The 22583-nt window shown below is 40.5% G+C and overlaps 1 protein-coding gene across 1 annotated transcript; it reads right to left on the bottom strand.

Moving 5' to 3' along the window:
* Window positions 1-670: 670 nt before the first annotated feature.
* Window positions 671-2531, bottom strand: LOC147432052 (E3 ubiquitin-protein ligase RING1-like). The gene has a single exon (XM_086491865.1). It carries the CDS (start codon window positions 2218-2220, stop codon window positions 1129-1131), a length of 1092 nt encoding a protein of 363 aa, XP_086347991.1. The 5' UTR covers window positions 2221-2531; the 3' UTR covers window positions 671-1128.
* Between the last annotated feature and the right edge of the window lie 20052 nt (window positions 2532-22583).

The following is a 22583-nucleotide window of genomic DNA, read 5'->3' as shown; positions in this document are numbered from 1 at the left end:
AGCTCGAAGGAATGTATATCATGCCACTCACCACAAGGAAAGCATGTTCATGCTTTGCTCTCATAACGGGGGAATTTTATCAAAATAATGAAGAAAAACAATCGTCTAAAAGAGCTAGTACTGCTCAAGTCTCTTATACTATCAGAACCATTATGGTTTAGTAGAACTCTGTCTGCATAAACTTACAGAAGAGCCCTCCTCAGCTTAGCTTTCTACTTGACTCCCATGAAACCTGCAAAAAAATATAACTGAAAGACAACAATGCCAAATAAAGTGGGCCTGTGATTCATTGGATACAACACAGGCTAAGGCAGCAGAGTTCAAGCACCAAAAGCCTTACTTAAGAAAAGCTCTCTCACACTGAACCTCTTTGAAATTTTGCACAGGTAAGGAACTAAGATGCAAAACAATGCCCCTAGTTTCCCCCTAACTAAATAACCAAGGCGTTTCCCTGGTTGAGTAACCAAACAAAGAACATCTTAAAACCAAATCAGTAACCTGAGGGCTTGTCACCTCTAAGAGAAACATTCTGCAGAAGCTAAATGCTCTAACAGAGAATTAGCTTGTCAAGACAGCCCCATGCCAGTTTGACCAAAAGAGAACAAATTGACCGTACAAAGACAACTTGTATAAAAAGCCCTAAGCTCTTGCTCAAACAAGTAGACTTCCAGACTCTCAACCTCCAAAGTTTGCATTGTTTGAACTTTTCAATGATAAAAGCAGAAAATAATGCCAAGTGCACATTTCTTTATCTATTTACAAACATCAACGAGACTAAGGAGAATCACAAACCCTACAGCATTACACCTCCCTAAAATAAGTAGAGAAAAAAAGTGAAGGGAACAACAATTGACTCTGTACCTTTGTCCTTCGTCACAGTACTAACAAGAAAATAGTATCATAGATATTTCTGCAGCATGCTCTCGCCAGGCCAAGGGTACAACAATTGACTCCATACCTTTGTTCTTCATCGCGGTACTAACAAGAAAATGGTATCATAGATATCTCTGGAGCATGGCCGCCAAGTCACTGCCAGACATGTAACCGACAATGCTGGTATAAAACCAGTTGTAAAACCTGCACAAACTGTTGAAAACATTCCTCCCCTGCTAAGCCTAAATTGCTCTTTTAGTCTGGGTCGGCTTGTTGTGTTTTATACTTTGCAGAATCCTCAATGGAATCCTCAATCCCATCATCTCTATGCAATACAAAAGAGCAAACTGAGGTATTCGACACCTGATTTGAACCTAAATCCTGAATACTTCCTTGACTTGACCTCACCACATGCTCATTGGAAGAAGACGGAACAATATCCAATAATGACGGACTGGTGATTGGCAGCATTCTCCTCGTAACCAATCCACCTACCTCTACTCCATAACCCTGACATACCTGTATTGTTCCAGAGCCAGAGGCACCCTGTTGGCCCCCCGAAATGTCATCTCCACTAGATGAGGCACCCACATCACCTTTGATCTCTTCTACTAGACCTCTAGCATTTGTAGATTCAGCAGCCTCCAGAAGACCTGTTCGCCTTGTTCGAAGCTGCTCATAGTCCGGATCATCCGTAGGCAATTCGAAGCGACAAACTGGGCAAGAATTGTGCTGTGCCAACCATGGCAAAATACAGGTTGCATGATACAGATGCTTGCAAGGCATTTGTGTGACCTGGAGGCACAACTCAAACTCATCCTTGCAGACAGCACACTGAGCAGAATCAGTGCTAAGATGCTCCTTGGATATGGTGATGGAAGGAAGGGCTTGAATAACTGATATTGCTGCTGGGGGTGTGCCATAACGGTTTGATTCACTCTCAGCAAAATGTTGTATGAGCTGTTGAAGGCCAGGGCCAAGATGATCCCCAGCCATGTAAGAGCTACCAAAATCAGCTCCATTCTCAGATGCAAACTCATCGTCCTGTACACTAAGCAGGTTCTGCATCTGGCTTTGAAATAGGAGAAAAGGGTTAACAGTGACATCTGTGCGGGCTAGGAAGGTAGAGATGTCATCAAGAAGCTGTCCAAAGCCACCCATGTAGTCCCAGGGGGACTGCAATTCTGAGGATGATGGGGGGGAATCCGGGCATTCTTCTAAAAATCCACCGTGGCAATGAGGGCATGTGAGCGGGGACAATGTGGCTGGCCGTACAGCAACTTCGCATTGATGGCAATGATAAAATTGGCCACCCTCATCACCATCGCTGCCCAAGGATGATGACATCGCAGAGCTCAAAAGAATCTTAATTTCAAAGACGCTATAAAAATACTATTTTCCTGAATGCCTGTTTAATGCTGTCGTAGAGGACGCTACACTGAATAGAATATATCATCCTTCACAGTTTCTTCCTTGTAGTCCGGCATGCTGTTTTCCTCCATTTCCATCACCGCCACACTCTCCTGCAGCTTATCAAAGAGAACACCGGCCCATACCATACCGTAACAAGCATCGCAAACAACACGGAGATGGCCTACCCCAGAGCAAGTGCAGTCTCGCGCCCTCAATCATGGGCTCTTCACCTAGAAGATGGATATAATGCCTTTAAAATGACGCCCGGCCGTATACCTTCCACGGGCATGAGCGGGTGGGATCAACGGTGAAATGAATGAGAGCCCTCGATCTCAGGCCACGTAATCTCGTTGGGTCCCAGCTTGGGGAAATTCGAAAAAATGAAGGAATCTCCATTGATACGAGGCGTGGATGAGGCAAGGGATAGACAAGGAAGGGACGCCTAGTGTCAGACGAGGTTCAGGGGAGGATGGTGATGCAGAAGCTGTCACACAGCAAGAGGTGAGCATGCAGTGGATCCGATAATTGTGAGGATTTTTTGAATTATAAGGCTTGCCTTGCACAGCAAGGTCCTCTGGATGGTGGGTTGGTTATGGGGATTATCACGGAGCGTATGCTTCAAAATTCACGTGAGTTTGACCCTCCTATCCTTTTTAGAGGATGCGAGAACCGAGCTCCGAAGTTGGGTCTCGAGAGTTAATCTCAAGGATGAGAGTCGAGGGGAATCTCCTGAACGAATGAATAAACGAGTAGGGAAACCACATTAGAAAAAAGGAAAATCATAGATGTCTTAATAGATTCTGTTTCTCCGTGTAAATGTGTCTAAAAAAGAAAAATTGTAGATGCCTTAGTAGATTCTGTCTCTCTGTGTGTCTCCTCCCTCACGACTAGAGACTCTCTCTCTCTCTCTCTCTCTCTCTCTCTTCATGAAAGCCCAAGTGGGCCAATTGTGGCACTTTTGCTCTCTCGACTAGAGTTTGCAAGCCGCGTGCAAGAGGTGGGACTAAGGGAAGAGATGGTTGCACAGACTCTCTCTCTCTCTCTCTCTCTTTCTCTCTGTGTGTGTGTGTGTGTGTGTGTGTGTGTGTGTGTGTGTGTGTGTGTAAAATAGAAATGGCCTATGAACATTGAGAATAGCGGAATTAAGATAACTATAGTGAGCATATTTTTTATGAGACTACTTTGAGAACATAGAGGGTGAACTTAATTAGTGGTAGCAACATAACCATTATACTTAATTAACTAGGCATAAACAATACTTTTGCAAGAGAGAGATACAGAGAACTTGACAACAGTTGAGGATCGGATTTATGTGGAGCCGGATCCCCGTCCAAGACGCTTTTGTATTATAATTTCTCCCATAAAGAGAGACTTGATACAATACAAGCTTTGTGTTCCTTGAGACCTTGATGGTGCACTGAAGATAGAGAACTTCATGCACCACAATTATGCCCGTAACTTATCTAAATGAAAGCATTAACTTATCCCCGGCCTCAATCCCAAGACCTCAAACACTTTCGAAGGTGGAGAGAGCTAACAGGGAATGAGGGTAGGGAAGAGGAAGAAGAAACATTCACATGAGAAAGAAATAGTTCCTCACTTATCATCACTCTTTTTGCTTGGCATAGTATAATAGCATAGTAATGCAAGAGAGTTGGTGTAGGCTCTCAACTTTTCAACAAGCTTGGAGAAGGAGATGGAGTTCTTGCACTTTCACCAAGTGAGAATGAGCATGTGAGTGTGTGTGAGAGAGAGAGTGTACCACCCAAGCACACCCCCAGCTTACTTTGATCGACCCCTCCTTGTAGCTCATGCTTGCATTGTTGGGATGTAGGCCAAGTGGCCGTGGGAAACCGCCCTTATTAACTTTTTCTTCCTAATGAATATAGGGAGAGAAAGTGAGAGAGTTGACCACTCTCTCACTCTCTCACTTTCCTCTCCACTAACCCAACTCCGTGCTATGTACCTTCGTGCTTCATCCCCTTCTCCTTCCTTCTCTTGCACACACTCCGTACACGCGTACAACGACCCCATCAATTGGTATCATAGCTTTGCCGATCCCGAGCCGGCTTCCTATTCCCCACTCGGCGTGTGTAGGTCCTCCAAACTCGGATCTTGTCTTGGAGGTAATCTCTGCAAGAGAAGTCGAGCAAGCTTGGGAGTTCAAATCTGCAGGTGAATTGAGCAAACGAAGAATCGGGCAAGCCAGTGCAAAGTCCAAGACTTGGGAAGAGGGAATCCTGAAGAGAATCAAGGCAGTGCTAGCATCGAGAAGCAAATCGAGGGTGTTGAGAAACCGGGCAGCAGACGGATTGTGACATCCTCCATGAAGAGTACGCCTTCTCTGTGAAGGCTCTACTGGCTGTGTAGCCTCCCACGATGTGGGCCGATGTAGCAGCAAATTGAAGCCGAGCTAACCGTGCGTGCGCGCACACACACACACACACACTCAGTGACTTGCACACACGGGATTGCAGTGCCGTGAATGAGCAGCGCTGGGGCAGATTTGAGAAGAAACGAGCAGGGCTGCGAGCAATTGGTTGAACTTGGTTCTGTGGTGGTGTGGACACACACATACACACCCAAACCCCCCCCCGGCCCCCGGCGCCCGACAGTCCTCGTTATCCTCTACACACATTGTGTGTGCAAGAGGCTTTTCCCACCACCAGTCTCGGGCTTGAGTGTAGCTTGAGAGAGAGTGAAAGCGAGCAAGAGAGATAGAGAGAACATAATAGTGGTTGCGAAATTCGACTCCGCAATTGAAATCGACACCCCGTCTCTGCCTCCGCACTCTTCGATATCAAGACCGATTTCTACGGCTCCGACATCAACTTCGACCTAGTTTCTCGACATCGAGCCCACTTACTCTTGGTTTTCTGATATCGAATCAATTTGCTCTCAGTTTTTGACAGCGACACCACTTTCAAGCAGAAAGAGAGAGAGAGAGAGAGAGAGAGAGAGAGAGAGCGTAACGGGGACTTCGAGCATCGTCTACGGCTATTCGACTAGCCACTCCCGTCCGACGACGGGAGACGACACCGACATCAGCGATTTGCTGCTCCGCATCGGCACACACCATTTTTAGCACACCGGCTTGACATTCTTACACACTGCGACGGATTTCTCGATATCCGGCCCGACATTGGTTTCACACCGATGATTTTTTTCCGCGATCGACAGTTGTACTTGCCACGCGCACGGGTGAGGTACCTCTACCATAGAGGAGTGACACCTGGCATCAGCACCGAGCACACCGATCACGTTGTACAACACGATTTTTGGCTACAACACTTTTGATGGCTATTCGACTAGCACATTTTGTCCGGCGGTAGAAATCGGCACATAGCAACACCGACACGCAGGTGTTAGGGGTTCACATCCCTAACAGGTAATCAATACAAGAATGATGTAGTGTAGAGAAAAACAAGGCAGGAGACTGCACATTACACCATGAAAACTGCAGACTGTATGAACACAAGAGACCATGGCTAAGCAAGAGAAAGTACTGCTTACCTTGTATTCATCATCAACGTCCAACTATATGCCTAAAACAACAGTACAGTTGTAGGAAGACTGCAAACTGTAAACTACCTGTTAGTTACATCCAAAAATTGTGACTCGCAATGTGACCGTTCGGGTATTTCCAACTACCTAGGCATCAAGAACATGCTCCTAAGGTTTAAAGCTAAGACCTTAGTTAAAAGTCCAAAAAGATAAATGCCATGAATGTCCTAACAGATCAGGCTCTAACACTTGGCACACCTGGTGGTCAATGTTTCTCAAACATTGTGAGAACCCAGAACATCCCTTGACAAAACAAGCTTGAAAATCAAAATAAAGTTCTTCTGGCTACTGCCCTCTGAAGTTTCAACAAGATCTCCTGACTGTTCCTCCATATCCTGAGTAGCTTCAAGTAATGTAGCATCAATACCTGGATCTTCAGACATTGCTTCAGCACTCTTCAGCAAAAGATCCTAAAACAATAGTACGGCTACAGGAAGACTGCAAACTGCAAATTGCCTGTTAGTTACATCTGAAAATTGCTACTCGTCATGTGACCATTTGGGTATTTCCAACTACCTAGGAATAGAGATATTGTGTAAACATGCTCCTAAGGTTTAACGCTAAGACCTTAGTTAAAAGTCCAAAAAGGTAAATGTCCTGAATGTCCTGACAGATCAGGCTCTAACAACAGGTTACAGGTTACAAGGGTTTTTTTCTAGCCTATTCACACACAGATTCTCCAAATTACCAGACACAGCGCTTTCACATGCGATTTGGCAGTCATTTCGACAACAGATTCTCTGCAGACAGATGCGTTGACAGATGCATTTGGTGTTGTGAGCACACCTAGTGCTACTGAGCTCTTTTGAGAGTAGATATCCCCGCAGGAATCACTTTTACTGCATGCAGCAGTTCTTGGTGCCTGTTTGAGCGTGGTTTTACTTATGTATGTTGAGTTACGGACACTGCCCATTGTACTACGTGTGGAGCCATTTTTGGCTAATTTGGCAGTTTTCTCGACCATTTTTGAGACTCGGACCGAAAGAGCCCTTTCTAAGACTGTGGCTAGTCCATTTGTGTCTACATCAGCCTTTGAAGGGTCGATAGCGTGAGGTTTTCTTTGAGTTGGGGTGTGCTCGAATGTTGAGACACCTCGGTGATACAGGTAGCTGGAGTTCCCCATTTTTGGTACCTTCACATTGGATATGTATCTGGACGATTTTTTGTGCTTTTGACGTCGAGTTGGCAGTCACATAGCAATAGTTTTGTGCAGTAGATGCCTAGTTGGCACATTTATGTGTATTTTGAGTTGAGTTTTGACTCATCATACAAAGGAGACTCTGCCAAAATTTTTGCAGCTTCTCGCCATAGTTTGGGACCTCTTAAACCATCTTGTTAGCGATGGCTTCTTCTTTAGAAAAGGAGGAGTGTTTCATTCGCAAGTTTGATGGCATCAACTTCACCATGTGGAAAGAGCGCATGAAAGATGTTTTGACAAACAAAGGCCTATCAGAACCATTGAAAGAGCGTGCAGAGGATGATGACTATACTCAAGCTCAGTGGGAGCTTTTGGATGCGAGAGCCATGGCTACTATACGTCTTCACTATCATAGGGAAGACAACAACCAAGGAACTTTGGGATAGCTTATGTTCAGCATGGGAGAGAAAAAGTGCATCCAACAAAGGTTTTTCTCATGAAAAATCTTATGAAGCTCAACATGAAAGAAGGCAGCACAGTTTTTGGTCACTTAAATGAGCTCAACTCCTTGTTCAGTCAGCTACATCTCAGGGCTTTAAGGAGTTTGACGACGACGAACTCAAGTCTATATTCTTGCTATGCTCTCTACCCAGTTCATGGGACATCTTTTGCACAACCCTTAGCGATTCGGCTCCAACTGGCAAGTTAGAGTTCAATTCTATCACAGATGCGTTGCTCACCGAAGAGATTCAACATAAATCTCTCGAAGGTGCTAGTCATGGAGATGCATATTTGGCTAGCAATTCAACGAAGGAAAGAGGCCATGACAGGAACAAATACAAAAGCAAAAGTAGAGAGCGAAATCCTTGTAGTCCTAGCAGACAGAGGAACTCAATTAGAGACCGCAGTTCTAGACATGTCGAGTGTTACTATTGCCACAAGAAGGGCCATTACAAAAAGGATTGTCGCAGTTTCCTAAGAGATAAGAAAAACATGCAAAAGGATAATTCTGGCAAAGGCAAAAGTACGGTAAAGTGAGAAGCTCAATGTGGTTGAGTCTCCCATACCTACCATTGCAGTAGAGGATGCTTCTCCTTCAATGATGATCATTATGCCAACATAGATTCATGCAGAGGTGATGACATATCCCTCAAATGTTCTCATTTTCACTTTAGATCTCACTCCAAATGCTTTGGTTCCACGGGATGAGGGTTATGCACAGAATTGGATTCTTGATTCTCAAGCAAGTTTTCATGTCACACCGCATAGAGAGCGGTTTTCTTGTATGCATCCATACATGGCATAGTCAAGCTTGGTGATTCCTATGAGCCTACCATTATTGGCATTGGTGATGTGAAACTTCAAATGCATAATGGCACTACTTTTGTGTTGCAGAATGTCAGACATGGGCCCAAGCTTACGAAGAACTTGCTTTCTATAGGGCAATTGGATGATCTTGGCTACACTACAGTTTTTGGCATTCGTTCTTGGATGATTTGCAAGAACAACCTTATCATGATGAAAGGTCGTATAAACCGATCCATGTATTGAATGTTTGTTTTGAGTGTCAACGAACACTTTATCTATGTTGTCGAGCTGCCCTTTATTGAGTTGTGGCATAGCCGGATAGGGCATGAAAACACTTCAGCATTTTGGCTACTTACATGTGTTAGATTACACGGACTTTCCATTGTGTGAGCATTGTCTATACGGCAAACAGACTAGGTTGACATCTTTGCCATTGAACAAAAAACTAGGCGAACCCGTAGACTTGGTGCACATTGGTTTGTGTGGTCCAATGCCACATGAAACTCTTGGGGGGGGGGCAAACTACTTTCTCACATTCATAGATGATTCTACCAGAAAGGTGTGGGTGTATCTCTTTAAGTGTAAGGAAGAGGTCTTTTCATCGTTCCAAAAATTCCTTGCCATGGCTGAAAACTAATCAGGAAAAAGGCTCAAAGCTTTTTGCATGGACAATGGTGGAGAATACGTCTCCACAGAGTTCAAGGATTTTTGCAATAGAAGAGGCATTCGTCGGCAGTTTACTGCTCCATACACACCTGCAAAAAATGGGATAGTTGAAAGAATGAATCGCACGATTCAAGAGCAAGGTATCTCTATGATGTCTATGGCGAAGCTTACTCCAGAGTTTTGGGGGAAATCTGTTCTGACAGCAGTGCACATCATCAACAGATCACCTAGATCTCCTTTGAATTTCAGAATTCCAAAGGAATTATGGTCTGGGAAAACTCCAAGCTATGAGCATTAACATGTACTTGGATGTGAGGCATACGCACATGTGCCCAAAGAACTTCATCGAAAGTTAGATCCCATGTCACACAAATTCATTTTTATCGGCTATGGTGCAAATGGAGAGATGGGCTATCGTCTCCGGCACCTAGAATCCAACAAACTCATTCATAGCTCACACATGATTTTCAATGAATAAAAAATGCACAAGAAGCCCATCAAAGAAGTTGAGTACATGCACGTTTGTTTTGAGGATGTAGCCTCCGAACCAACTCAGTTCAGGAGTGTTGCACCTAATCCTCAAGTCCTACTACTATTGCTCCGGAGAGAGAAGAGTCCAGCAGTCAGGCACTGAGATGCTCTATAAGAGTATCACGTGCACCCGAGCGGTTTGAGCTGGGTATACACCACATTTTGGTCACTGACAGTGGAGATCCAACCTGCTACAAAGAAGTTATACAAATGGACAATAGCATTGAGTGGGAGCAGGCTATGTAGTCATAATATAATTTGATTGTGGCTAATGAGACATGGGATTTGGTTGAATTACCAGAAGGAAAAAGTGCGTTACCTTGCAAAGGGGTATACAAGAAGAAGTATACAACGGAAGATCCCGAGCCTAGGTACAAGGCTCGTCTAGTTTCCAAGGGTTTCAAGCAGCAAAAAGGTGTGGATTTTGATGAGATTTTCTCTCCATTAGTCAAGATGACTACACTTCGCACCGTGCTTGGCTTAGTTGCTATCTAGGACATGGAACTTGTCCAAATGGACGTGAACACAACTTTTCTTCACGGGGATCTAGATGTGAAACAACCAAAGGGCTTTGTATGTGAAACCCAAAAGCCAACGAGGGAAGAATTGGTTTGTAGACTTGGCCTTAAGCAAGGTTCAAGACAATGGTATAAAAAATTCAACAAATTCATGCTTTCTGAGTGTTACATAAGAAGTCAAGAGGATCACTGCTTATACACAAAAAGGTTGAACGATGGTTCTTTAATCATCTTGATCTTGTATGTAGATGATATGCTTGTCGTCGCTGGCAAATCAATTGTTGAGATCAATCAGTTGAAAAAGATGTTAAGCACTCAGTTTTCCATGAAGGATTTGGGAAATGCCAATCACTTTCTTGGTATGCACATCAAGAGAGACATGCAACATGGAATTCTTGAATTATCTCAAGAAAAGTAAATCCACAAAGTCTTGCAAGGTTTTAGTATGCAGGGAGGGAAGTCACCGAGTACCCCAATGCAAGCATACTCCAAACTTAGCAAGGAAGATTCTCCCAAGACAGTTGGCTGAGAAAGAGGAAATGGCGAAAGTGCCATATTCTTCAGCAGTTGGCAGTTTGATATATGCTATGTTAGCCACAAGACCAGACATTGCACATGCACTGGGAGTGGTTAATAGGTACATGGCAAACCCTGGCAAGAAGCATTGGGAAGCAGTGAAGAAAATCCTCAGATATTTAATTGGTACAACTAGCAAGTGTTTACGCTTTGAAAACAATGATGTATCTATTGTAGGTTACACGGATGTGGATTATGCGGGTTGCATGGATCGTAGAAGATCCACATCTGGCAATGTGTTCATGTTTGCTGGAGTAGCTATCTTTTAGAGATCGTGTCTCCAAGACTGCATGTCTTCATCTACCAGTGAGACATAATATGTTGTTGCGTCTGATGCCAATAAGGAAGCCATATGGTTGGCTCGTATAGTGGGAGATTTGGGCATTCACGAGGTTCAAGTACTGCATTGTGATAGTCAGAGTGTCATTGCTTTGGCAAAGAATCCGGTGTTTCACTCAAAGTCAAAACACATAGAGGTCAGATACCATGTCATACGAGATGCATTGGCTGGCAACCGCATCGAGCTTGTCAAGGTTCACACCGATAAAAGCCTTGCAGATGCTCTCATGAAGAGCCTAGCCTCGGAGAGATTTACACGTTGTATAGAACTTATGGGTGTAGGATGAAGCCTAGGTGATGCTTCACCAACTTTGTATAGACTAACTATATTGATGCCACTATTGGCCACCATGACCTTCAAGTGGGAGGTTGTTGGGCTGTAGGCCCGGTGGCCGTGGGAAATCGCCCTTATTAACTTTTTATTCCTAATGAATATAGGGAGAGAAAGTGAGAGAGTTGACCACTCTCTCACTTTGGGTTGATTTTATTTGCGAGTTAATCAATTCGTGTTTTTTTGCTACGGGTGATGCTTTTTCGAGTTTATAGAAGCATGGATTCCACTCATATGTATGCTCTCTAAGGTGGCGTTGTGGTATGTTAAATAAGTACCGAGGGAAGGAGAGAGAAGAAGGATTAGACGGAGAGAGAAAAACATACTTGTGAAATAGAGATAGGATCGGGGTGTGAGAGTACCGACAACGAGAGAGAGAGAGAGAGAGAGAGAGAGAGAGAGAGAGAGAGAGAGAGAGAGCCTGAGAGTGGGAGATGAGGGAGAGAGAGGAAAGATAGGTTCAAAATGAAAAAAGTCCGGCTAAAGTTTGGGCAAGAAGGTTCTCAAGCCGGTTCAAATTATTTCATTTAGTAACTTGGTATAGAATTGTTTATGTGTTGGTTTAATGTATATATTTTATAAATATCCTACATTTTAATTGAGATGAAAGTGGAGTTAAGTAAAAGTGGAGTTTTGTTGTGAAGAAGGAGGTTGTGTGCACGTTTTCTACTCACATGTGTGTGTGTGTGTGTGTGTGTGTGTGAGAGAGAGAGAGAGAGAGAGAGAGAGAGAGAGTGGGAGATGAGGGGGAGAGAGGAAAGATAGGTTCAAAATGAAAAAATTCCGGCTCAAGTTTGGGCAAGAAGGTTCTCAAGCCGGTTCAAATTATTTCATTTAGTATCTTGGTATAGAATTGTTTATGTGTTGGTTTAATTTATATATTTTATAAATATCCCACATTTTAATTGAGATGAAAGTGGAGTTTTGTTGTGAAGAAGGAGGTTGTGTGCACGTTTTCTACTCACGTGTGTGTGTGTGTGTGTGTGTGTGTGTGTGTGTGTGTGAGAGAGAGAGAGAGAGAGAGAGAGTTTTCCTGTTCATATGCATGTGAAAAGGTTCCAAAGCCGGGTCCACAAATAATGTTTTCCGAGCCCTTAGAGAGGCAGTTTGTGGTGGTTACTCATTGCACTATTATGTGCCTATAGTATTCATAGAAGAATAATAATCATAGTGTTTCTCGAGCCCTTAGAGAGGCAATTAGTGTTGTCTACTCATTGCACTTTTAGATGCTTATAAATCTTATAGGGGAATAATAATCGTAGTGACAAATCATGTATATTTTATTGCACACCCCACTTTAAAAGTTAGTGGTGGAGTAGTAGACGATTATAATATTCATATTGACAAATCATGCATATATTATTGCACGCTCCAATTTAGCAGTTAGCATATGCTGTGTGGGACCCCTCATGTCACTAACACATGCCACTCTTCCATCACTATCAATGCTTTTTGAGAGCATGGTGCTTTAGCCTATATAAATGTTACAAGGCAAGCACCATATGCTGCACAAGTGAATCGGAGGTGCTAATCAAGAGAGATTTTTTCATTTTCCCTGTACTTATACAATGCCTATAGGATATGCTAGTACTGGTAATGAGGTAGTTGCAAAAATCCATGAAGAGCTTCACAAACTCCCCCCCAACGCACCCCTTGAAGAAAAGAAAACGTTTACACAAAGAGAGCGTGACACAAACAAGGCGATCCGGATGTTCAACCACCTTAATCGCGCTCGCAACACCGGAGACCAGGAACTCAATGATGGCTTTGAGACAATGCGAGAAGCTCTGGGCAAGTGGGAGACATGGGGGTACATAGATAGCTCTCGAAGGGCCGCTTTACAGGCGGAGATTGACCATTTTCTTGTCTGCAAACGCACAATCAACCTGGTCGACATCTCTGGCTCTAATGTGGTAGAAGATTGAGGCAAGATTTAAATAATTATGCACTAAATAATATAGTTAAATAAATATGCACTAGCACATGATAAATTGTACTAGTGTGATGCAAGTTGTACTCTGTGTGTGTGTGTGTGTGTGTGTGTGTGTGTGTGTGTGCAGGTTTGATTCCCTACGTAATCATGTAAACAACTTATTTTAATTATATGATGCTTATTTTAACTATATGATGGTGTTCCACTCTTCAGTGCCTTGGCGAGAATAATTCATATGTCTCTGTCTGACTTATTATTATTGAAGTAGCTGTGATACGTTTAATCGGCATGGTCTACTAACACATCTTCAAGATCTGTCATAATTTAGGGTATTGTTGATATCTTGTAGCTAAACTGAACCGTCAAATGTAACTACAAGCTGTTTGAAAGCCAAAAATGTAAAGAAAATCTATGTGAGTTTCTTATATAATGCAAGAAAAAGATGAGCATGTCTTTAGTATTTACCCTACTTTTAGTAGAATATACTTTCCTGTCCATGTAGGTGTTGTTGCAAACAAGGATGAATGCCTAATAAGCCAATTTGAAACTAGGAATCTAAAAAATATTGATGGTTGTACTTGTTTGGGCGAAGACCTCAAAGTAATGAAACACGCATAGACTCTTGCATATAAAATAGTAATTAAGAACACTTTACTGAGTTGAAGAACTGCATACGTACATAAACACACACGTATAAATAACTATATATATTGTATAAACAAGTACTTAAAAACACTTTATCGAGTTGAAGATCTCCTTACATACATAAACACACACATATAAATAAATAAATAAAAAGATATTATATATATAATATAAATATTATATATAAAACTATATATATTCTTAGACCGACAGTGTAAAGAAATACTGACAAGCAAATGAAATTTTGACAGCATAACAACGTGAAAAATAAAAATAAAACCATTCCATACTTGCTTCTGTGAAAGCTTGCCTAACTTTTGTTAAGCTTTCCTATTCTATACTTGCTTCCGTGAAGCTTGCCTAACTTTTGTGTATACATGAAATCATGATTATGTTTCTAAACATGAACAAAAAGCATGATTATATTCACAAGCAATCAAAATTTCGACAGCATAACGGCGCGAAAATACAAACAATTTTTTTTTCCATTCCATACTTGCTTCCGTGAAGCTTGACTAACTTTTCTGTATACGTGAAATCATGATTATGTTTTCAAACATGAACAAAAAGCATGATGATATTGATAAGCAATCAAAATTTCGGTCGCATAACGGTATGAAAATTCAAACTAAAAAAATTCACATTCCATACTTGCTTCCGTGCAGCAGCGAATGCTCACGGGAAGAAGAAATTACATAAGCAAAAAAGCATATGTTGGTATATTACTTTGGTAAATCCAAAGCTCTCAACAAACTTCTATCTAGTATAATAAATATGAAATCATGGTTGAATTGATAAGGACGATCAACACCAACAACATGTCTTCAGTAATACCAAAAAAGTGGCATCCAAACACCATGGTCACACGTCGTTCCATAAAAATCACAAACTAGAAAAAATGATAGATAATACCAATGTTGATGTCAATCAAGGGCAATGTAATCCGGGCTCATATTGTTGCCAATCAGTCTCCTCATCGCTATCTGCATCAACTGCTGAAATAGCACGTACACATGGAGCCTTGAAGCGTGAAAGATGTTGATGGAAGACCTCTGGATCACTATCTATGCAGAGACAGTGTCTAAACAACTCAACGCAAACATTGCCCAAGCCACCACATCCAGAAAACATATGAACAATGTAAGTGTGCTCCGCAGTAAATGTCCGCACAAGCCAGCTAAAAAAAGCAAAAAATATGCGTATTTTTACTTTATGTAACATAGTTCAATAACGCATAGTAGGAAGCATATATTCTTACCAAAAGAAATCAAGGCTACGCTCGGCGGCACCTCTAAGAGCGTGTCCTCCAATGTACTCTTCGTCGACGCGCTCCACCAGTATTCCGGACTTGGCATCGAAAGAGTTGTTGTCCACGCTCTCTCCATCTCGTCGATCGTAGATAGGACGTTCACCCTTACGATAAAACAATCCTAGCAATAGTGTTTCCACCTACAAATTACAACTAGAATGTGATCTAATTGAAGAAAACTACAAGCATGCTTTTCAATCAACAAATAAATTTACTTACTCTCTCAATCTCAATGGTCTTTCGCACATAACCATCGGGGATCAAAATAAGGATGGTGTGCATCATTTTGAATCCCATCTCGATGGCATGGCTAGACACAATGCCAAAGTGATCAGTGGAGCTTAGGGTGATGTACCACCCATTGTTTGCCACATACTTTGAAGATATTACGACCACTTTCTTACTTAATTTTCGAGAGAATTGATTCCATGGAGGGACCTGCATAATACGCATTGTTAATTTAATTAAAGTTCCAAAACTATCATAGACTGTCCATTGTGGTTTTGAAGGATGCATACCTCGTTCTCTGAAAAATTTTCAACTTTAAAGTTTGGTGGAAAATTCGCAAACAAAAGAGAGGCCACTTCATTGCTCTTTTTCCCATCAACATGGGTTGAATGAAGAAAATCCAAGATCCTGCATACGATCAAATAAATGTATTTCAAACATTCACAACACACACCACACATAGTTAGTCTTTCTTTTCACATGTGTTTACCATTTCTCATCATCGAGAGAAATTTTGTAAACATCTAGCATGTTCCCAATAACGTTCACATCACAATCTATGGAAGGCACTGCATAATCAGAAAATAAAACATTTCATCAAGAATTGTTGAGTAGAAAGAAAGTGACAGCTAGATATCTATACAAGCAAGTTTACCTGTGGAGCCTTGAGCACCTTTTTGGTTCTTTTTGGGAGACTTCTTGGGCTTCTTGGATCTAACAAAATCCAATCGTTTCTTTATAGAGGAGATTGTACTATTGTTTACTCTTTTCGAAGAGGTGGCTTTCTTGGAAGCTGAGCCAATCTCCTCAATACCATTTTCATTTCTTTCAAGAACGTACTCTAAAGCAAACAAAAATATATTTCTCACAAACATAATCTAAATAGTATGAGCACTTTAACAATTTTGTAGTTTTTATAAATGCCAAAAATAACCTTTATATAAGTTCCCTTCATCACGTGGGTAGGTGCCTCGAGTGTAATCTAGCCACCAAGGGCAATACTCAATTTTCCAAGCAATCAAACCATAATCTCTCATCCATAGTGGATACATACACTCCTCACAAGAGAGGTCCCTCCAACTTTCAACAGCAATTGGCAACTTCTCCGACAAAGTTTGATCGTAAAGCTGAATTAGCCATCTACATAAAATGCAGTTAACTTTATTTGAGCTCCTTTCCTAAGTGACTTATTTATTATACAAACTCTAAGAAAAAAATAGAATAACAACCATAAAGATATCAATTGTATTACCTGAATAATACTCTCCTTGAAGATTCCATAAGCTCTGGAATTTTTTCATCCGACTCTTTTGTGTTGAGCTTACTCCAAAGCTCCACAAAAGCTTTATCAATGTGGTCCCTCAATTGGTGATGAAACCATGCTTCAAAGCCCTCCCGCATTTCTTCAATCATTTTCCCTTTGATCCTCAAGCATTGCTTCAAGATACTTCCCCAATACCACTCTTTACGCAAGTACATTCTAAATTTCATTGCACTAATATAACGCTCAGAAGTAACATCATCTACACGGCAATGCATCAAAGAGTGCAATATTTCCTTTTTCCTATAGAGCAAACAATAAACAAACCATAAATGCATTGATTCATTTGATGATTTCATGTGTATTTTTTATCCAAAAATTATTACCTCTCTGGTGATATTTTAGAAGTTGCCAAAGAGTGGACTTTGTCTCTTGTAAGGCCCACTTGATCCTTTTCTCTTATCCAATTGAAGTTAAATAATAAAGAGAAGAACCCTTGGCCATTGGCGGGGTTGGCAATGGCCAACATCTATGTTACATTAGCACGAGATCAAATCAAATCAAATTTTCAATCAAATATATCAAATTCAAATGACATGTCAACTTATAATTTTGTAGAAATTCAAACATAAACGGGGAGAAGAGAAAGTGTTTACCTTATAAGCTCTTTCTTTGAATATTTTTTCTACTCTTCCTCGAGCAACCATTTCCTTTTCTGGCAGTGAAATCGAGGGATCATTGATCTCTTGCATCTCTTTGATAAGAGACAAGTCAAAGTCTTCCTTTTGTAGAGCAAATGAAAAAAAAAGTAAGATTTTACAAAATAATGTCAAGCTTTAGAAATTACATAAAAAGTGTACTTTAGGCAAAAAAATATACCTTCCATATGAGCATTGCTAATAAAAGAGCAGGAGCGTTGTACCAACTCCCTTTAGATGCCTTCTTCTCACAAGCAAGCTCTACCTCTATCCATCGAATCCAATCTTGGGGAAGTCTTTCATTAAAGAATCTTTGCTTGCCACAGCCAGTTTTTGGAACAAGAAGATCTCCTGCCCAAAATTTGTGCTCACAGTGGTTCTACCAATCCTAAACCACAATATCTTAAATTAAATGGCAGTAGAATGACATCGATGAAGTAATAGCAATAACGTTCAAAACAACAAATGTGCTTACTCATTTTGAGAGCGCAAAGCTAGCATAAGCTCCCCCTCTGCACTTCTATCAACAAAGACAAATTGACATTTCACAGAACAATGTCTCCACTTTATCATTGAAAATTCTACAACAACAAAAAAGAAAATTAGAAAGCATAGAGTAATACAAGTCAACTTTACATTAAACAAAAAAAGAAATCACTTACGTGTTTTTATTAAGCGCATCCAAGTTTTCAAACGGTGATTACCATCCCAAACGATAAATTTTTTTCCCCTTAAGTCTTTCCACTCAAGGGGAAGGGAATTATCAAAATCATCGCTTATTTCTCGCCAAATAGGCCCCCATTCATCTTTGTCTAAGTCGGAAACATAATGTTGATCATGGCCTGGCTTCTTAAATGACACAAGAAATGGAGCTCCAAGCACACTGTATCCAGACATCTCAAACCTTTTCACCAAGCCCTCAGTGCCTGGACCCACCGCTCTAATGGCTTCATTTTCCATCAATCTACAAAGAGGAATTCGAGGAGGTTCCCACCTCTCTTTACAATAAAACCCTCTACAATCTCCTCTAATATTCGACCATGAACATCCTTTCCAAATACTGTTGGATGATCGGGAGGTTTAGCAACAATTGTTGTTGCTTTAGACACGCTGTGAGCCACCAATTCACCTTGTGTAGCATGAATATCTATGAACACCTCTTCTTTATGCACATCACTCAATATATCCTCTTCTTCATGCACATCACCCAAAATATCCTCCTTTCGATGGACATTGGAAGAAGCAATGGAAGATCGTGCATTGGCCCTATGCCCTGTAGTGCCAGACCTTAATGTGTATCCTACTCCTACAAGCAAAAAACAATAAGAACACAAATAGTTTAGTGAGTATGATGAGACAAAAGAAAAGAAAACAAATAGCTTAATGTATTTGAACTTACTTTGAGAGATACCTGTCCTGCCACGTTTAGATGGTGTACGAGCCATAATCTATTAACCACAAACAACAAAAATCTTCTTAGCAATGACAATACAAATATAAAATTCTAAATTTCGGCAGAATAACGGCGTAAAATGCAAACTAAAAAAAAAACCATTTTCAACTTGCTCATGGCAAGGAAAAATACAAATCCACTTTTACATTTGTATACCTCTTCTCTACAACGACCTGTTCTTACATCATTGTAATTGTTACTGTAAGTGTGTATGCAAGTGTGTTAAAGTGTGTGAATGCAAGTGTTTATATGTGTGTGTGTGTGTGTGTGTGTGGATGTATGCATGATTGTGTGTGTGAATGTAAGTGTAATATGTGTGTGTCTTTATGCATGATTGTGTATGTGTTTGTGCTATGTATGCAAGTGTGTTGATGTTGTGAATGCAAGTGTTTATATATGTGTATGTGTGTATGTATGCAAGTGTGTTGATGTTGTGAATGCAAGTGTTTATATATGTGGGTGTATGTATGTATGTATGTGTGTGTATGCAAGTGGATGTGTGCATGATTATGTGTGTGTGAATGTAAGTGTAATATGTGTGTGTATGCAAGTGTATTGATGTTGTGAATAAAAGTGTTTATATATGTGTATGTGTGTATATGCTTGACAATATAAATATAAAATTCTAAATTTCGGCAGCATAACGGCGTAAAATGCAAATTACAAAAAAAACCATTCTCAACTTGCTCATGGCAAGGAAAAACACAAATCCACTTTGACATTTGTATACCTCTTCTTTACAACGACCCGTTCTTACATCATTGTAATTGTTACTCTAAGTGTGTTTAATATGTGTGTATGCAAGTGTGTTGATGTGTGTGAATGCAAGTGTTTATATGTGTGTGTGTGTGGATGTATGCATGATTGTGTGTGTGTGTGTGAATGTAAGTGTAATATGTGTGTGTCTGTATGCATGACTGTGTGTGTGTTTGTGCTATGTATGCAAGTGTGTTGATGTTGTGAATGCAAGTGTTTATATGTGTATGTGTGTATGTATGCAAGTGTGTTGATGTTGTGAATGCAAGTGTTTATATATGTGGGTGTATGTATGTATGTATGTGTGTGTATGCAAGTGTAATGTGTGTGCGTATACATGATTGTGTGTGTGTTTGTGCTATGTGTGCAAGTGTTTTGATGTGTGTGTATCACTGTGTGTGTGTGTGCTTATCTGGACACGCTCGCCCGATCCACCGGAGGAGGTCCAATGGAAGCTCCATTGGAGCTCCTCCATGCTTTGAAAGGCATGGTGAGACAGCAGCGCGCACACTGCCCTCTCACCATGCCTTTCAAGGCATGGGGGAGCTCCATTGGACCTCCTCCGGTGGATCGGGCGAGCGTGCGTAGGTAAGCACACACACACACACACACACACACGTGAGTAGAAAATCTACACACACACACACACACACAGTACCTTGTCTTCTCTTACTCCTTCTTCACAGCAAAACTCCACTTTCTCTTCACTCCACTTTCATCTCTTTCTTCACAGAAAAACTTCACTTTCACTTCACTCCACTTCAATCTCAATTAAAACTCCATTTAAACTTCACTCCACTTTCATCTCAACTACTACTTTTTTCACACACACCATATATTACAAAAATGATATTGTGGTATAAACACTCACACACACACATTCATTTATATATATATATATGTATATACACACACAAAGATATACACAAAATGGATTCATATATATAGTTTTACTAAAAAAATACTATGTTTTTTACACACACACAACCATATATTTAAAAAACTGATTGTATGTGTTTGTGTGTATAAAAAACGTAGCATTCTTAAAGTTAAGTCATGCACACACACACACACACACACACACACACACAAAATGTAAAAACTATGTGCACAGTTAAATATCTTATGTGCACATACACTCAACTTAAATATCTTAACTTAAAAAAATGCACATACACTCAACTTTAAAATATCTTAACTTAAACTATGTGCACATACACTTAACTTAAATATCTTAACTTAATAAAATGCTACGTTGTTTACACACACCCACAAAATCATTTATACACACGCACAGTAATGTATATAGCTTAACTAAAATAATTATATATACACACTACCAAAAACACACACACATATATATAAAATGGCAAGATGGAATCATATATATAACTTAACTAAAAAAATTGCTACGTTTTTTATACAAAGTCAGTCATATAGAATGTTACGTTTTTTATACACACACACACACACACACACACACACACACACACACACAAAAGATGAAGACACTATTAGACTGCATTAAATGCAGTCCTTGAACCACCATTTAGAAATTAAATGGCCCCTCAAATTTGATGACATATTCCACTGCACATACATTCAGAACCGTCATATATTAAATGCACTTCTTCAATTATGATTTTCATTATTCTTTGAGCCGTCACAAGATCTTATGCAACTGTCTTTTCGTCTACCTACCAATCTTTCACTTTCATTAACCTTCACATCTTTCATTAACTTTCACCAGTTTCATTAACCTTCACTTTATCTTTAACTTTCATTAACCTTCACCACCTTCACTTAATCCACCACAGTTTTCTCGCATCTCCACCCTGTAATCTGTTGCTTGAGAGAATATGTCCAACATGAAAGTAATAATAACTTGGAAGGTTGGTGGTCAGATAGTCAACCGCGACATTTAGTTGAAGGGAAACTCATTGTTGCTTAGTGCTTACTATTTGCAGAGTTTGCTGCCTCCATCTTGCCATTTTCAGTCACTATCTGCTCTTATTGAAAGTGATTGTGGCCTAACAAAAGTCTTGCTGCAACCACAGTGGGATATAGAAGGTCATCAGCATTTCTTAATAGATGGTTCTTTTTCGAGCTTGTTTGAGATGCTTCATTCAGACACATTTATACAGGTATCTGACAATGAGAAAGGAAATGACAAAGAGATATCTGAAGATGTTTTAAGCATTGTGCATCTTGAAAGTAGTGGTGACGATATAGGACAGCTCAAAACTCAGTCAATCGTCATTTGGATTCAACAAAATCCAGGGGCAAAAAAGTTAAATGATCTGTTAACATTATGTGGAGCTCCTTTGCAAGTTGCTGAACTTCCACAACATTATGATGGAAATTTGTGTTTTGAGTTACCTGCGACTCAGGATAAAACAAAACGAATGACAGGGATGGAACAACGCTTTGATGGTCACTTGTGGACTCGCCCATCTGTGACAACCATGGCAATAGCATGCACAATTCTTCTAAGCCACTGTTTGGGATTCATGTAGTGTAATTATTCAACGTGTCCTCATTATATTAAGGAACAAGAATTCAATAGTAGAGATTTTCATGGATATTTGGACAGACAGGTGAAAAAGGACTACCTTGCAATGGAAGAGAATACAACAATAACTTGTCATTATTGTCAGAAGGTTGTTACTTGTGTTGCTGCTTGTCCCTGCAAAATCTATTATGTTTTGCCTAGAGATGGTACAATGTCGCGACTGGCAATACATGTTGGTAAACATTGTCATAATGTTAAGGCGGGAACCTCTAGGGCTGCTATTTCAAGAGTGCGGAAACTGGTAGGTGCAGTACTAAAAATAGAAAAAAGTTGAAGCTACATCCGATGTACAATTCAATGATTTTTTGGAAGAAATGATGCCACTGGTTCAAACCAAAGGGTAAGAAAACTCAATTTGGTTCCTTGAATTTGTTAATTTTTTAACTATTATAAATTTAGCCTTCTTGTGATGCATCGTGTAGGTTTTCTTCAATTGTTTCAAAGGAGAGAAAGAGTCAAGGTGCAGTTATT

This window comes from Adiantum capillus-veneris, chromosome 20 (genome assembly GCF_014529385.1).
Source record: "Adiantum capillus-veneris isolate H3 chromosome 20, ASM1452938v2, whole genome shotgun sequence".
Lineage (NCBI taxonomy): Eukaryota > Viridiplantae > Streptophyta > Polypodiopsida > Polypodiales > Pteridaceae > Adiantum > Adiantum capillus-veneris.
Note: the sequence above shows the minus strand (reverse complement) of the source record. Positions and strands in the feature narration are given on the sequence as shown.

What these genes read in the sequence shown, in the direction of transcription:
- LOC147432052 (XM_086491865.1), bottom strand. Translation starts at nt 2,220, where the DNA reads ATGTCATCATCCTTGGGCAGCGATGGTGATGAGGGTGGCCAATTTTAT.